The 17326-nt window shown below is 60.0% G+C and overlaps 1 protein-coding gene across 17 annotated transcripts in view; it reads right to left on the bottom strand.

The window, feature by feature from the left end:
* Positions 1-17326, bottom strand: part of CACNA1G (calcium voltage-gated channel subunit alpha1 G) — a 63397-nt gene that overhangs the window by 41888 nt on the left and 4183 nt on the right. For 15 of the 17 annotated variants that reach the window (XM_045586116.1, XM_045586115.1, XM_045586117.1 and 12 more), the window contains exons 2-9: positions 13621-13732; positions 13326-13459; positions 12891-12988; positions 10830-10989; positions 10051-10351; positions 9835-9927; positions 6767-7550; positions 4195-4571 (exon numbers count right to left, since the gene is read on the bottom strand). In XM_045586116.1, the coding sequence (XP_045442072.1) occupies positions 4195-4571; positions 6767-7550; positions 9835-9927; positions 10051-10351; positions 10830-10989; positions 12891-12988; positions 13326-13459; positions 13621-13732 (2059 nt within the window). The remainder of the gene's footprint in view (positions 1-4194; positions 4572-6766; positions 7551-9834; positions 9928-10050; positions 10352-10829; positions 10990-12890; positions 12989-13325; positions 13460-13620; positions 13733-17326) is intronic. The other 2 variants (XM_045586107.1, XM_045586113.1) reach the window with 1 other exon arrangement.

Below are 17326 nucleotides of genomic sequence, written 5' to 3'. Positions count from 1 at the left end.
TGCATCGTCCTCCAGCCCAAATCTGCTCAAGCGCCAGTGCACCGCTCCAAGCAGCCATCCGGGTGCTGTCCTCTCCCAAATATCCGACCGACGCTGAGTCCTGCAGATGCAGCCACCCGCCAGCTCTCCTAGCCCTGTCCTCCCATCTCCAGGGACAGAGATGTATGAACTGCCCGGACCACGGCAGCAGCCCTCTTGTCAGCCTCCTGTCTCCCCTCCCTCCCGTCCCCACAAGGCTTCCGTGAACACAAACCTGCTCACATTACTGACCTGCCTCAAACTTTTGTTGGAAACCTATCATCTTCAGAATAAATCCCAAGCTCCCTCTCTGCCCCTCAAGACCTGGCCTTCAATTTCTTCCATACCCATCTCGTATCATTTGCCCATCTCAGTCCCTGCCCAGTGCTTTGAACTCCTTCCTTATAAGACACTCCATTTTGGTGCCTGGTATCTCCGGCCCTTGCCCACACTGTGCCCTCTCCTCCCCCTTCACCACCATGCCCCACTCTTTCTCCAAACTCAGCTCCAAGGTCATGTCCTACATGGAGCCCTCCCTGAATCCTTTTCCCAGTCTGGGTCACGGGTTGCGCCTCTGTGCCTCCCTCTCCGAGCTCGTGCTAATCAAGCAAATGTGACTGTTTGCTCGTTGGTGACCTCTTTGAGAGGAAGGATGAAGTGCCGGTGGTGTGCTGGAGCCACCTCCCACCAGCTCAGGAGAAGCAGCTCCGCACGATGGCAGCTTAAAATTGGCCTCGGTGGGAGCATTTACACCATGGCAATTGGCACATGCTACAGCACTGCAAATCAGAACTTCTTTTTCTTTCTCTATTTTAAGGGCTGATGGTTAAACATTTACCAGTTGGCCACTGCTTAGGCCCAACTTTGACACACAAAACATGTGTGTGCAATGGATGGACGCATGGGAAATTCACAGTAAGTTCCTTGCTCCACGTACTGCCCCCTAGTGGATGGGGCACCCATACGCTCACTCCCCATCTCCTCAGTGTCCTGTCCTTCTCGTCCTCACCAGTCCCCCCTGGGCACACCAGTCCTGTCAGTCCTCCACCAGCGGGTGGGCTAAGGGGTTGAGGGAGGAGGGCAGTGTGGACAGCATGGGCCTCCCTTGGGTAGGGTAAGGTAAGACAACATGGGTTCTTCCTCAGTCAGGATGTTGGTGGAGAGAGAGGCAGAAGAGGCCTCGCCATCCCCGGCAGGAACGCCGAATGATGGGCAAGTAGGTGCTAGTGGAGAGGACAGGCCTGGGAGGGCAGCGGCACCTGGGAGGGTAGAGGGCTGGCTCCTCCCTCAGGGAGGCACAGCAACACCCCCTGTGGCGCCCCCCGGGCTGATCGATACCAGGATTGACGGGCACAATCACCTCATTACATGCTCTGCAGGGGAACCACGAGCCTGTGTCAGCATCTGCTGCCGCTCTCCCTGCTCAGCCTCTCTCCTTCCCTCTGCCAGGCTCCCTCCGAGCCCGTCTCCCGCCCCTGCCCTGTCTGCCCTGGTCTGTCATCTGTTTCTGGGTCTTGGCCCCTGTCTTTGGCTCCCTCTCCGTATCTCTCTGTCTCTGTCCCATGTCTCTAGTACTCCCTCTGCTTCTGTCTCCGACCCCCGAGACTCTATCCCCCTTTACAACTCCGTCCCTCTAGTCTCTGTCTTCCTATCTTATATTCGCCTCTCCCCCCGGGCTTCCTCTCTTCCTCCGTGCCCCCGTCTCTCCATCTCGGTCTCCCCCTTTCTCAGTGTCTCTTCCGCTGTGTTTCCATCTAGACCTTTGTCTCTCTGCGTGTCTCCGTCTCCCCCCTGTGTCTCTGTCTCTCGGCCCCCACGTCCTCCTCACTTCCCTCCCTGCCCCCCAGCTCCCCCCGACCAGCCTGCTCAGGCTCCAGGGCCCAGATGGCGGGATGTTCACGCCGCAGCGAACACAGGGCCATGGCTGCTTCTGGGACTTGTCGCCACCCCCGGTCCCTAGGCCTGCCCGCCAGGCAGTCATCTGGCCAGCCTGCCGGGGACTCCCACTCACCCCCGTGGGGCTCACAGCAGCCAGGTCCTGGCACAGACCCCTCCCTGGAGCAGACACTGTGCCACCACCACGGGGGGACTCTCTGCCAGCGAGGGCTTGGGGGGCCATCCTCTGATTTCTTCAGGAACTTGGGCAAGGCGATACCGAGACACCCCTGACCGATCGCCGCTACCCTCTCCCCAAGGGGCTGTCCTTCTTGACGTCTGACCCAAAGCCCTCTTGCTGCGCCTTCCTCTGCCCTCCATCTCCGTGACTCAGCTTCTTCCGAGTGCAAAGCCTCCACCAGCAGCACCCGGCGGGGCAGAGACTGCCGGGCACGCTGCCCCCCCGGGAAAGCACGGAGGAGGAGGTGACCCCTTGTGGAGGAGGGAGACGGGGGGGAGGCTCAGGCGCCAGGAACTGGGGTAAAGAGAGGTCGGGAGCTGCCACCCCCTGGGGCCCAGCAGCAGAAGGTGCTGCCCCCACCCGCCTGGAATAGCGGCGCAGCTCTCCTCAGGAGGCTGGCGGAGCGGGCCAGTGCCCACACCACATGCCTCGGGCGCCCAGACGCTGCAACGCCCACCACGGTGGGTGCCACGCTGCCCTCCTGCTGGCACTGCAGCCGGTGTCCTTCCTGCCCCCTCTGCCTCTCTCCTCCGCAGGGAAGGGAGCCAGCAGAGCCGGCTGGGGAGGGGGGCACTGAGGCAAGTGGAAGGGGTGCCAAGGTGTGTGATGGTGGTGGTGGTGGTGGGGGTTGGTGGTTGGGCACACCTGGCTGCACAGGGTGGCTGGGGTAAGAGCTGAGTGCTCACAACACTCAGAGGTCAGTGGGGTGAGGGAGGTGGCTTCCAATCTCCTGAAAAGTGAGCACCTCATGCTTTCCCAGCCCAGCTTGGACCTATGCTCCCCAGCCACAGCCGAGACCCCTCCTTCCTCCCTCCCCTGTGGACGCAGGCAAGCCAGACCCAGATCCTGGCTCAGAGCTGCCTACTCCTTCCCACATATGCCCTGTCCACACCTCTGGCCCCTACACGCCCCTACCCACAAAGAGGGGGGCTGGGCAAGCACCTGGCCTTGGGGCCTCACCAGGGGCAGCCGGGTCCGGGTGACCCAGTTCCCTCCCTGAGCCCCGAAGGCGAGAAACATCCAGGAGAGAAGAGCGCGGCAGGGCCCGTGGACGGGGCACCCGCTGGCTGCCTCCTCCTCCTAGAAGAACCAGCCAAGGGGTGACCCGGAAGGCCCCCTGCGGGGAAGGACGGCTTTCTGGAAGGAACCGTGCCGGGGAGGCAGCCAGACCTGGTTGTGAGGCCCCCTGGTGCCTACTCCCACCCCCAGGAAGCGTGAGAGGTGGGGGCCCGGGGGCCCCGGGCCACTCCTTCTGCCCTTGCACAGCTCTGAGCGCGAGGGCAGCCTCCTCCCCTCAGCCCAGATTCCTCTGCGCGCAGCCGCCGCCCCACAGAACCAGCCTGCTCCCTCTTCCACACGACGGCCCTTCAGACATCTGAGGCAGCGCGCCTGCCCCGCTGAGCCTCCTTTTCTCCCGACCTCAGCATCCCGGTTCTTAGAATGACTCCTCAAACGCCACGGCTTCAAGTCCCCTCCCCACGCCGGGTCCTCTCAGCCACACAGCTCCCCGCCTCCCCACTTCCCCCTCACACACCAGCAAGGCTCCCGGGGCAGAGGCCAGGCCCCGGCGGCCTCGGCTCCATCCAGGGCGGCCGCCAGCCCTCTCCCCTTCCCCCCTCCCCACACAGCTCCCTTTCTGCTTCTAGTCCATCGTGATCCTAATTGTGAGTCCGGTGAAGGCTAGAGGGGGATCCCCCAACAGCTCCCCTCCCCCCGTCTCTTCTCCAAAGACCCAAATCTCCTCCAGTGCCTTGTGGCTCCGAAGAGGCCTCCTTGCCCACAGCTGATGCTCGTCACGCACTCACATCCTCCAGAGCCTGACTCCTCTGGGAAGCCGTCCCAGGGAGAACACGCCCGGCTCAGACCCTGCCCCTGTCCCCGCAACTCCCAGACTCAGACACGGCGTGACTTTCCCGGGTTTGCACCCTCCAACGCGTCCCCACGCGCTGCTGCGTCTCCCCCGCCCCCGCCTGCCACGAGGCAAGCAGCACGGAGAGGCGGCTGAGCACGGCAGGTGGGAGGGGAGGAAGGCAGAGGGGGCCATCGGGCCCTCGCCCTACCTGCTCGTGGTACTCGATGCCCATGCTGAGCGTGTTGACCAGGATGGCAATCATGATGCCCCGACCAAAGTACTTGCTGTCCACGATCTTCCGGAAGGTGTCACAGATGAGCCTCCAGAAGGCCAGCACGGAGCGGGGCTCCACGTCCAGCCCCAGGCTCCGGCGCCGCCGGCCCGGGGGGTCCCGGAGTTCGCCGTGCGGGGCGTCCGGTGTGAACTCGTACACCGCCTCGCTGTCCGAGTCGGGCATCTCGTGGCCGGCGAGCTCCGCCTCCCCGGGCCCCGCCCGGGCACAGTAGGGGCAGCTGTCGGGGCCGCAGGCTCCGCGGTCTGCCTTCAGGCAGGGGCTGGAGATCCTGCACGAGCTCTGGCAGGTGCCTGAGACAGGAGGGGAGAGGTTAGAGGCTCCAGGGTTTCTTAGTTGGGGTGGCCCTTCCCCCAGAGGGTGGATAAAATGAGCGGGGAGCACGGGTTTGTAATAATGATGGGGTGCTGGGCATTCAGGGGGCCAGGGGTGCTGAATGCCCTACAGTGTGAGCACATCTGAGCGACAGAATGCTCCCGAGTGCCAATAGCATCCTTCTGACAGTCACGGCAGGGTGCCCCCGGGCCAGGCAGGGGGCCTTGATGTCCTCTGAGGTCCTGGGAAGCTCTTATGTGAGGGCCTAGGAGCATTCAGCACGGAGCTTAGGTCATCTCTACGTCCCAGGGACGCCAGCCCCACCCCAACACTGCTCTGAGCAGTATGTTCCAAAGGATCTTAAGTCACACGCCCTCACGTGCGTGCTCATGTACACACCAGACACATGCACATGTGCACGATAGACACTCCATGTGCATAAACACACGTACTGTGTACACACACGCTATTTGCATCCCACACGTGCACAGCCAAACACGTGTGCACACAGACACACGCAAATCACACAATGCACATGTAACAGGCACGTGCACGCATGAGCATGCATACACACCAGACAGGAGCATTACTCCTGTGTGTGCACACATGCACCTACACAGTCAGATACGTATGCACACATACACACACGAACACCAGACACATGCACGCATACACACACACACACACACACCAGACTGCACATGCGCACACACAGTGACCTATCCTAAGACATAAATGTCAGTTTGAACCCAGCTATGACCATCACAGATGGGAGCTGAAAGGAGCCTGAGGAACCGCCCAGGGAAAGCAGGCACGCAGGCACCAGGCTAAGAGCCCAGCCCCTAGTAGGCAGCCAACACTGTTCCCCTTCCTCCCGCACACAGGAAGGTGTCCCTCAGCATCCACCGGCCGTGCGGGCCCCACCCTGCCTCCATAGAGCAGGGAGCTGAAATGTGCCAGCCCGTGTGCATGCAACTGCTCGCGTCACGTGGCGGGTAGTGGAAGCGTTGGCACCAGAGCCCTTCGCACTGCGTTCTGTGATCACACCTTCCCATCCCAGCCCACATTCCCACAAATACACCGCTTCTCCCACGTGCCACGTCCTTCCTGAAATACAGGCCCTCCCTGGCTGTGCTGCCAGGGAGTCTGTCTGCGAGAGGGCCCGCCACCGCCCCTGCCTGACGGGGGGACAGCCACAGGCAGCGAGCATCACACTCCTCCTGACAGCGGGTGCTCCTCTCATCAGCCCCGAGGGCTTGCTGCTCCAGCCCCTGCCTCCCCGTGGGGAGGGAATAAAACTCATGCCCAGGAGAGCACGGCACCGGCCACAGTCACACACCATTTCTCCTCCACGCCCGGCAACGAGGGGGTCTCAGCATAGAGCATGGGCCTCGGCGTCAGAGGGTCCTAAGTCCACCCCTCACTAACGGCACAACCTTGGGCCAGGACCTGCCACCTCTGCGAGCTGCCTTTTCCTCATCAGTAAAATGGGGTCAAAAAGCAAGCTTGTGGTTCACACTGGAGGAGCTGCCCTAGCCAGTTTGGCTAATTGGATAGAGCATCGGCCTGCGAACTGAGGGGTACCAGATTCGATTCCGGCCAAGGGCAAATGCCTGGGTTGCAGGCTCAATCCCCAATAGGGGGTGTGCAGGAGGCAGCCGATCAGTGATTCTCTCTCATCATTGATGTTTCTAACTCTCTATCCCTCTCCCTTCCTCTCTGAAATCAATAAAAATATATTAAAAAAATTAAAATAAAATAAACGGGAGGAGCCAACAGGATTTTGCCTGCAAGACAGGGGACAGGCATAGTAGCAATTGGCCAACAACCGTAGGTGTTATAGCAAACAGCGCAGAGCACGTAACAAGCAGGTGCTTATAACATAACAGTTATTGTGATTATTACAATGTGGGAACTATAATCCCCATTTTAGCAGGTGAGAAACGTAGGGCTCAAAGAAGTCACGTGACTGGTTGACGGTCCCAAGGCTGTGAGTGGCCGAATGGGGATCCGAGCCCAGTCCTTCTGACTCCAGACCCCCAGGCCCCCTGGGCCACCACCTGGCCCCGGGGCCCCTCACCTCCCTGTCTACTTCCTTCCCCCTTACCCAAGCCCAGAGAGAGCAGCAGGGTGGAAAGAACAGGCTTCCACATGCCCCCTCCTGCGTTCTCACCTGTGCTCTGCGTTTCTAGCAGCTTGTGCATGGAGCTGTAGCGCTCGGGTGGGATGTTGAGGCTGGTGAGGGCGGGGGGTCCAGAAGCGGGGGCCACCTCCACAAGCGCCCTCTCCTTCAGCATCTCTGGCGGGGGGCTGGCGTGCACAGTGGGGTACACCTTCCCGCTGCTCCCAGTCCTGCCCGAGGCCTCGGAGGGCGACCTGGGAGCGGGCGCCTGGCAGCGGACCGGCTCCAGGTGGCAGTCGGCGTGGTAGAAGCTGTGCACGGCCTCTGCACCCCGAGGGGGGCCCCCGGACAGGGCAGGCGTCGAGGGCGGTGGCAGCATGAGCCGGCGGGACCCGTTGGCATCCCGATCCTGGATCTCGGGGCTGGCCCGGGGGCCCCGCAGCGTCCCGTTCCCCAGGTGGTAGTGGTGGTGGTGGTGGTGGTGGTGGTGCACCAGGTGGTGGACGGACGGGCGGCGGCGATGGGAGCGGGAGCAGCTGCCGCTGGGCTGGGGCTCCTGGACCCCGAGGGGCGCTGGGCTGAGCAGCCCGGCCCGCACGCCTGCCGCCCGGGAGACCTGGGCCAGCCTGCGGGCTGCCTTCCGGAGGATGTACACCAGGTACTTGAGCAGCTCCTCGTAGCAGCTGCCGGGCTCCGAGAAGCTGGCCAGGGTGCTGGCGTTGGACAGGAACCGCACCCGCTGCTCCCGCATCAGCTGGCTCTCCCGCTGCTTCGTCTCGGAGAACTGCGTGGCGATCACCACCAGGCACAGGTTGATCATGAAGAAGGAGCCCACCTGTTGGGGTGGGGACAGCAAGAGGAGATGTCCTGAAGAGGAGGGAATCACAATGCCAGCCACCGAGTTCGGAGCGCTTCCTGCGGCCGGGTACTGGGCCCAGCCACTGTCCAAGCGCTATCTCCTTGTATCCTCTCGACAGTCTCAAGAGGTGATACGTCTGTTATCTTCATTGGACGGCGAGGAAACTGAGGCTCAGAGGGTCTGAGGAATCTGCCCAAGATCCTTCATCTCGTGCAGGGCACAGCTAAGGACGGGACCAGGCTCGCCGGGATGACAAGGCATGGCCGTGGGTCCCAGCTGCCCTGCAAGATGTCTCCCCAACTCCTGGCCCCTAAACGTGCCTGTGCACAGATTCTGGACACCCCTCCCCAGGCCCCATCAGGAGTAGAGAAACCTGGGGAAATAGAGCCAGTCTTGGGGACACAGGGTTTTCACACGGGATCAAGCCTTTGAGATGTTGGCAAAAACCTTGTTCACAAGACGCCTGCTTCCAAGTCCCAATGCTAGCTGTGTGGCCTTGAGTGAGAGGGTCTTAACCTTGGGTCCTCAGCGTGCTCATGCCCACTGGCTTTGCCTGTATCCCTTCTCCCCGGGCTTACCCCCTCGCCCTGACAGGTGATGGGCTGAGCCCTGAACCCTGCAGACTAGCCAAGCCGCCCCTCTGACTTGTCCACACTTCCCTGTCCCCATCCCCATGCCTCAGTTTCCCCGGAGTTTCTGGGACGACCATTGCTCGGACAATAATCCAGAAGGAAGGAAATGAATATTTATGGTGACAGCCGTTTTGTTTTTCTGAATTGTGTCCTGGTAATTATGATAATTAGCTTCACTAGTGAGTCCAGAGAGCTGTTTGGAAAGATTTCTCAGGGGGTGTGTGGGAGGGTGGAAACGGGGCCCCTCACCTCCCTGTCTACTTCCTTCCCCCTCACCCAAGCCCAGAGAGAACAGCAGGGTGGAAAGAACAGGCTTCCACAAGGCACGGATGGGAGACACCATCCCAGGTCCTGATGGGGGATGGGAACAGCCCCCCCACCACCACCACCTGGCCACTCTTTCGCACCAGGGACTGTTGCAGGGGCCGGAGGGGGCAGCCTGGAGGACTCGTCCTCTCAGGGCCTAGCCACCGCCTCTCACCGCCGTAGTCTGTCTCCACCTCTCTCTGAAGCTTGCCCTAAATCCTGTGTAGATTTTAATCTCTTTCTCTCACATCTGTCCCTCTGACGGCTCTGTCATTGGCCTCTTGGTGACCTGGGAAAAGGGATGGACTGGGAGTCCGCAGCCTGGGGTTGATTTCTCAGCTCCAGCCACTCAGCCTGGTGACCAGGCCCTCTGAAGCTCAGAGTTGTCATGCAGGCACTGGGGCCCCATTCTCTGAACCCCCTTCCCCAGGGACCAGGAAGACTCAACAGGCAGCGGCTGTTTCAGTACACAACAGCATCCATGCCCCACCCAGCGAGATTCATCCACGGCTCATAGCAGGCCCATGCTGAGGTCAGACCAAGGAGGACACACTGGTCTCCTCATCTGTTAAGTGGGAATAATAACAGGGTGCTGGTGAGAATGAAATGCACCAGCCCATCACAAGTGCTTAGAGCAGGGCCTGGAGCACAGGTCCATAATGCGGATTTTGTGCAGGGCGTACCGGTTAAGAATGCAAAACCTGCACTATGAACCGTTGTACCTTGTAAGTGCTCAGTAAATATTAGCTATGAAGAGTAGCAATTACATTGTTTAACGATGAGTGGCAGTGACTTAAATTTTAAACACTGCTACTTTTGCCTCTGTCCTCTGCCCTCATTAAGACTTGGTACTTCTGAGCTGGAAGGAACAGGAGATCATGCAGTGTTTCTTAATAGCAAGCGATGGGAATTTGGGGTAAAACAAACCATTTTGCAGAATGTTTACCACCTCCTGTCCGTTCCCCAAAACCAAGTGCCAATAAGTGCTCTGCCAACCAGGACCACCCTTTGCCACTTCCGGAGGCGGTATCACCCTGGGCTGAGAACTGCCCATTTTACACACACAGAGGTCCGGGGCGGGGCCGGGGGCCTGGTGGGAATGACTCGCCCTAACTTGTGAGTGGTGGTACGTGACAGAGTTCGGCCTTGACCTTGCATTTCCTCCCGAGTGCTCCTGACCGGTGCCCTCTCTGTCTGCGTCTCCGAGGGACCTGTCCTGAGAGCTCGAACTTGAGACCGAGCAAGCTTTCCCTCTCTCTGGACTCCCCCGACCCGTTTCCCTAGGATCCCCCATCCCCTTGGGGGCCTGAGGAATCACTCACGATGATGAGGAGGATGAAGTAGATGAAGTTGTAGAAGGAATGAGCATCCATCACAAAGTACATGATGTCGACCCAGCCCTCCAGCGTGATGACCTGGGGGGGTGGCAGAGGGGCAGGCTGACTCCAGGCCCCCGAAAGCCCCCTGAAGTCTCCCCTCCAGAGGCCCTGACCCCACCCCCACGCGGAGCAGGACGGTCCCCCCCCAGGCCGCCCCACCTGGAAGATGGCGATCCAGGCGTAGCCGATGTTGTCGAAGTTGATGGCGCCCTTGAAGGGGTTGTGCTCCCCGGCGGAGCAGTTGGTGTAGTACTGGTTCCAGTTGACGCAGGTGGTGTTGCTGGAGCTGTTGTAGGCCTCGTAGTCCAGGCCGCAGGGGGGGCCGCCGCCGCCCTCGCCGCGCAGGGTGGGCACGCTGCGGCAGGAGCGCATGCCGTTCTCCCGGGGCTGCGAGCAGATGAAGGGGTTCTCGTCCTCGTTCTCCGTCTGGTAGTAGGGCTCCAGGTCCACGCTCAGGGGGCTGAGGAGGGGAACGGGGTGAGGCTGGGGGCGGGTTCTGCAGGGAGAACTGCACGTGTGTGCACCGAGGCCTGCGGGGTGAGCGGGGCAAGGACCAGAGCCGGGGCAAGCTCCGGGCCGGAGTGGGGATCGGCGTGGGGATCGGTGAGTGTGGACAGGGAGTGTGAGGACTGAGCCGGAAACTCCAGGGTCGAGGTCTTGGGAGGTTTGTCCCACGAGGCTGCCTCTCAGGCTCACCGAGGAGCTTATAAAACTCCCGAGGCCCAGGCTGACCCCCAGAACAATAAAATCAGGATCTGTGGGGGTGGGACCCAGGCCTCAAGAATTTCTTAAAAGCTCCCCGTGGGACTCTAATGTGGGAGTCTGAGAACCAGACGTGTCTCGGGTATGAGAGCAGGTATGTCAACAGCAACGGGGACGGAGGGCGGCCCCAGCCCCGCACACCGCCCCCAGGTCACCCCTCGCCCCGGGACACTCACAGGCTGAAGTTCTCCGGCAGGAAGCAGCGGTTGCGGAGCAGCCCCGCCCACAGCTGGACGCCCACGATGCCGAAGATGAAGAAGACGAAGAAGCAGAGCAGCAGGACGTTGCCCAGCATGGGCAGCGTGTCCAGCAGCAGCGTGACAAGGATGCGCATGCCTGTGGGGGGCAGAAGCCACGCTGGGGGCGCCAGGCTGGCTGCTGCGGGCCTGGCAGCACTCCCAGAGGGGGCCACCGGGGCCTCTGAGGCTGAGACCGACCGACCGACCGACCGACAGACACCCCGAACTCCACGGGCAGCCCTTTGCACCTGCTAACTCTCCCAGCAACCCCTCGTGGCCCCCCCCCCCATTCATCAGTGTGCGGGACCCCAAGGGTGAGCCAGAGTAACCCCCTTCCCAAAGCACCTCCTGCACCGCACCCCACCGAGCATTGTCACGGCATGACTATCAGGCCCAGTTTACAGAGGAGGGTCGAGTTCCAGAAAACTGGCATGACTGGTCCGGGGCTGGTCATTGAAGGTGCCGGGACTTCTACAAGGCCCGGCTTCCGAGTTCCTTACACACACACACACACACACACACACACACACACACACGCTCCCCTCCTAGTCTTGCTCTCACCACAGCCAACTGCCACCACAGTCACTGGGGAAACTGAGGCAGAGAACTCCAGGAGGGAAGTTAGCAGGCAGGACTCTCACTTGGAGATCCAGGCCCTCGGTCGGGGCTGAGTCGTCCTGCGCTCCCCCGTGATCCCCAGCCCCCTGCCCCCCCGTCTATTCTCTGTGTGGTCCAGATCGCCACCCCAGGACGCGGCGGGCAACAAGGCCATCTTCTCAGGCGGCCATCCATCAGCAACATCCTCCCAGGGAGGGGCCACCACCACCCCACACTCCCTTACCGCGGCAGGTCTAGGACCGATCTACCCACAAGGTCTGGACCAGCCTCCCGCCTCCACGCCCGTCAGACTCACAGACCTTTCACAGCTGGTCTTGACCCCCTGCTCCCTCCAGGGGAGAAGCTTCGAAGTGGCAGCCGCCCTGCCCCTGCCCCTAGCAGCCCCTAGCTCTCACTTCGTGCCTCTCCCTCTCCTCAGCCCCACCCCCCTTCTGCTCCCCGGTGCTCCAGCTGAGATCAATTCCTCGGGGTTTGCATTAAGGGAATTGCACCGCTGGTTAGACAGCAGCCTGTAAATCTGCCAGCCATCACCTGGGCGGGAGAGGCGGCGAAGGCAGGCCTCGCCCGGAGCTCCTGTTAACCAGCACAGCACAGCACCTGGAGGACACACTGAGCAGCTCTGCCCACCCAGAGGCAGCTCATCACACACACAGGATGCATGCACACGCACACACACACACACACACACGCACGCACGCACGCATGCACACTCACAGCAAAGGGGGCTGCCGCCACATGACTCCCAGAAACCGGCTCCCCCAACCCACCCTACTCCAGGGGTTTCAGCAGAGATCACCCGCAGCTGGTGTGGCGAAGGGGGCCTGAGCAAGGGTGAGGGGCAGGCTGGATGGGGAGCGAGCACTGCCAAAGCTGCGTTGGCTCGGGGAACCGATGCGGTTTAATTTAGATAATGGTCCCAGCGGTCAGTTGCTATGACGAGTTGGATGGGGTGAGAGTGAAGAGGGGGATACAGGTGGGAGGGTGAGGCACAGAGTGGCCTTGTCGTGAGAGAGGTCAGGCTCAGCGTGACCATTGAGATCCCCCACTGCATGAGAGACTTCTGGCTGGAAAAGGCTGAGGCGCCTTGCACTCACTCCCGGCCTGCCATCCTCTCTACCTCGTTCTCACTGCCCCTATCCCAGGGAAGGAATCATCAGAGACACCTCTGAGACTCTGACCCAGAATCAGGCTAAAATGAGGGGGGAGGGTCTTTCCACAGCCAGGGGGAGGGGCTCCTTTTGGCTTCAGAGACCCCAGCTCCCCATAAGCCCTTCCTCGGTATGGCCTGTGAGTGGTCAGGAGGGAGGGGTGGGGTCTGAGATGTCCCTATGTCCTCTTGGGGCTCTCCGTCCAGGGGCTGAGGGCCAAGGGGTCACTCACTGGGCACCCGGTTAATGGCCCTGAGCGGTCGCAGCACACGGACTGTCCTGACAGCTGAGAAGCTGACGTTCTGCAGGTCCAGCGAATACTCCAGCATCCTGCAGGGAGGGGCCCAAACGGAGGCCCTTTGAGTCTGAGGCCGCCACGGGGGTCAAAAGAGGCCAATGAGGAATCCTGCTGCAGAGGTGCAGCGTGAACTCAGACCCCTCCCCTCCCCACCCAGGGTCCCTGCAGAGGCCACGGACTCAGAGCACAGGCTGGACAGCCTCAGAGCCTTAGTGAACGGGGGTGGGGCGGTAGGAGGTGGGGGGGATGAAAAAGGTGGGGGGAGCAGCACTGTAGGTGGGCTAGGGTGGGGGCCAGGCCTAGGCCTCTGGCTGGAGGGATGGGACTGATCTAATCCATCTCATGCCCACACCCAGCCCAGGATCTCACCCTGCAATAACGATGAAAAAGTCCAACCGGTTCCAAGTGTCTCCCAGGTAACACTTCTTCCCAAAGATGCCCAAGGCCACCATCTTCACCACCATCTCCACGGCAAAGAAGGCAAAGATGAAGTCATCGAAGGCCTGGTGTGGGGACGAGAGGCGGCTGAAACTGAGAAGGGGGTGGGGGAAGATGCCCCACCCCCACCCCATCAGCCCATCAGCGGGGTCAGGGCCTCTTGCAGGGAAGGGGTCAGGGTTATTAGGAGCCCCCCCTCCCCTTCCCCCCCCACACACACACTCACCTGCAGGATCCGGCAGCGCTGGGAGTCACAGGCCATGTCTTCACACGGCCGGAACATGCCCAGAGTCACACAGTTGAGAAGGATGACCAACATGCTGATACGCTCAAACCAGGTAAGCAGGTGGTCAAGGAAACAGCAGGCCAGGGCTGGAACGGAGCCCACGCCCCCACTCCCCACCCCAGTGCCTCCTGCTTCTTGACCTCCCAACCCCATCTGACAGGTGCAACGGGAAGGACCTGGCCCCGTCCCACCTTGGTCACCGCGCCCCTCTGGACCCAGCCTTCCCCCTCTGCAAAGTCAGAAAAGCCATAAATACCCTGACTATTTGCACAAGGCATTTGGGGAATAAAATCGACCACACTTATGGAAATGCCAGGCACCAAGAGTTTGCTGCTGAATCTGAATCCTAGGCTCCCTACCTCCCAGGGAAGATGTGAGAAGCAAATGAGATAATGTATGCGAATGTGTGACACAAACCTAAAGTCAGATCGCGTCTGCCTTACAGTTTACCAAGCGCTCTCACACGGTGCCACACGTGGCGCTCACAGCTCGTCGGGAGGAGCCTGGGGTAGATCGTTTTCTTCCCCAGAACCCGAGGAAACCGAGGCTCGGAGAGCCAGCGTCCTGTGCTCAAGGTCACAAAAGAAGCCAGCACGAGACAGGTTCAAGCATGCAGGGAGAGGGCCGTCATGGCCACACTGGCACCAGACAGGCAGGCAGAGGCAGCCAGGAGGGTCCACAGCTTCGCACAGCACCAGAGCCCACAGCTGCCTCTTCCACCACCAGCCCCCCGGCCTCTCAAAGATCTCAGATGGCCCCTAGACACAGTCACATGTTAAATCATGAGCCCCCACAACACACCATGCCCTGAGCTGGACACAAGCCCCAGCCTGTGCAGAGTGGACAGTAAGTATCCTGCACACATAGACCAGGCCACCATCACACCTTCTGTGGCTTCCAGCAAAGCCCTAGCCCGGACCAGCTAAAACCGACCCTGTTTTGCAGAAATGGGGAGAGGAGTCTTTCTAAAACCCGATTCTTTCCACATCGTGTATTTCATTAAGGGACTCACCTCCAGCCCATCAGCAAGAGACGCATGAAATGGTCTCTGGATCTTAGAAGGTTCTGGACAAGCAGCCTATTTTTCCCCAAGGAAAATATGAGAGGAGTGGGCAAGAGCAAAGAGGCTGGAAACAAGCAGAGGTTGGGGTCCAAGGGATGGAGGCAGGAAAGGTCTGCTCCCAGCATGACCCCCAAGCCAGAAGCAGGCGGGTAGAGAGGGCTCAGAAGACACAGGACCTTCCTGTTGTCACTCCACTTCTAGAGTGAGAAGCCTTTGACCAAGACTCAATGACTCTCTTCCCAGCTGAGCCTGGCCACACCCCATCTCTGTCCTGAGCCTGACCATGCCCCCTCACTAGGAGCCCATGACTCCCTCATCCCTCCATAGCCCTCCTCCCCTCCTGTCAGCCAGACCCTCTTCTCATCACTTCCCTCCATCAGATACTCAACTGTCCCCCGACACTGCCATTTCCCTACCCGCCACCTCCTCTCAAGAATAAAAGTTAGAAGAAAAAAAAAAGTTCTAGGTTTCTGGGGTAAGTAGATGGAAGTGGGAAATAAAAAGTGTTGTTTCCATGGAGCTGTTTTCCTGAGTGGAATTGGAGCTGGAGCCCAATGTGACTCTCTCCAGGATAGGGGTCAGCCAGGGGTCACCCTGGAAAAGGGGGGACAGGGAGGGAGCTCCCCTGGGGCTATCATCCGGAAAAGGAAAGACACAATTACTCTCAAGACTTGGTCTGCTTTCTCCAAGCTAGCCCCCTCTCTTCTCCTCTGCAGGGAAAGGACCACGTGAGCAGACACCCCTGCAGGGGGGAAGGCAGGTAGTTCAGGGAAGAATGGCTCCTGGGACACCTGTGAACCCCTCTAATGGCGGTGGCACCACCCTGTCATTCTCTTCACCTACCTCGTCTCCCTTGCCAAGGCAGGGGCGCTCTGCTACAGCTTTATATCCCCCACAAAGCTTAGCGTAGTGCCTGTCATATAGCAGATGATCAATACCGGGAAGGAAGAAATGAATGAATCAATGAATGATTGAGTCAATCAACTGGTCAATCTCCCTGCCTAGGAGCTAGATGCATTTCCCCATTCATGTTTTCCTGCCTTACTTGCCTTGATAACCAAGGCGGTAGCTGGGGTGGAGAGGGCAGAGGTACCATCGGGAGCCGTCCCTCCTGTCCCTGCTTTATGCGTGCTCACACCCGGGCCTCTTGTAGCCAGATACTCCAAATACTGCCTCCAAATACCCCCATCTCCAGCTCTTAACCACAGGAGCCCCTTCTCAAGAGCCCCCTTAGCAATTCAGCTCATTCCCAGCTACATCCTGCTCTCTCTCTGCTTCTCTCCTCTCCCTACAGATAAACATACCTGGACAGGGAAGACACCAAGGCACAGAAAAATGTGGGACAATCTGAATTAAGGAATAATTAATGTGACTTTCACCTTTCTCAAAGTAGGGCTTGTTTCCTTGGGAATATAGCCGTATGCCACTGTGTGATGTTCCTCTGTTGCCATAACAACAGGAGGATGTGTCACCAGGTGGTGTGGATTTGTTGCCATGGTAATGAAAAGGACCCCCTCACACATGAACTCCCCTTATCTAGGCTGCTGTCTAGTCCTCAAGCAGGGAAGGAGAAGCAGGGAGACCCACAGGTTATCAACTTGGGGGGGGGGAACCATGTGACAGATCTCCATAGCAACCAAGAGAACGGGGGACACTGGTTGCTATAGTGACTATGAGAGACCTGTGCAGTCACATGTCTACTGTTGCTATGGTGACTGTCCGGGCTGGAGTGGATCCCAAAGGGAGAAGTGGGTAAGAGAGGGGAGGATCTTTCCTCTCCTCACAACCCACCATCAAAAGCAGAGAAAAGGGAAATGGCAGGGCCAGGGACCCCACTTCCACGGCTCCTCCTCTTCTCCCTCCAGGAGAGGGAACTAGAGCATGTTATCTGCACAGCCGAGTCCTCTCTGTGGGGCTTTGTCTCAAGCCCTTGCCTAGCCTGGCAGCTGTAAGGGAGAGGGAGGTGAGGGAGGAGGGAGGGGGCTGCGGCACCTCCAGAGGCCCGGGGGGTCTAAACAGGGCACCACTGAGAGGGGAGCAAGTCCTCCAGCGCCCATTCCCCACTAGGAACCTGGAGATTGGAAACGGAGGAGCCGGCCTGGACCCAGGAATCCTGGCCTCCTAGCAGTTGGTAGGAAGGCAGGGTGCTGTTCTCAGCCGCTGCGTGGAGAGGCTGGGGTCTATAGCAGTCAGCCTCCCCCAGGGCTGAGGTGGAATAAAGGGGCTCAGCAGCAAGGCTCCCGCTAAGGAAGGCAGACAGGGGGATTCCCCGCCGAGCCCCCCACTCCCACACGCCTGCCTCCCAGTGGTCTCCCCGCCGCCGCTCCAGCATGTGGGTGTGCGGGGAGAGAGGCTTCCAGCTGAACTGAAAACTGAAGCCTGAAGAGAGGCAGCCGGCCCCACCCAGAGACAGAGACGTGAGGCAGAGACGCAGAGGGCCGGCCTGCTGGAATCTGTGGAGAGGAAATAGGCCAGAAATCCGATTCAAACGTCTGTGACTGCGTGTGCGTGTGCGTGTGTGTGTGTGTGTGTGTGTGTGTGAGCAGTTGTGTCTGTCGCCATCCTGGCTGAGGCAGGCAGGGT

This window comes from Pipistrellus kuhlii, unplaced genomic scaffold, assembly GCF_014108245.1.
Source record: "Pipistrellus kuhlii isolate mPipKuh1 unplaced genomic scaffold, mPipKuh1.p scaffold_m20_p_22, whole genome shotgun sequence".
Lineage (NCBI taxonomy): Eukaryota > Metazoa > Chordata > Mammalia > Chiroptera > Vespertilionidae > Pipistrellus > Pipistrellus kuhlii.
Note: the sequence above shows the minus strand (reverse complement) of the source record. Positions and strands in the feature narration are given on the sequence as shown.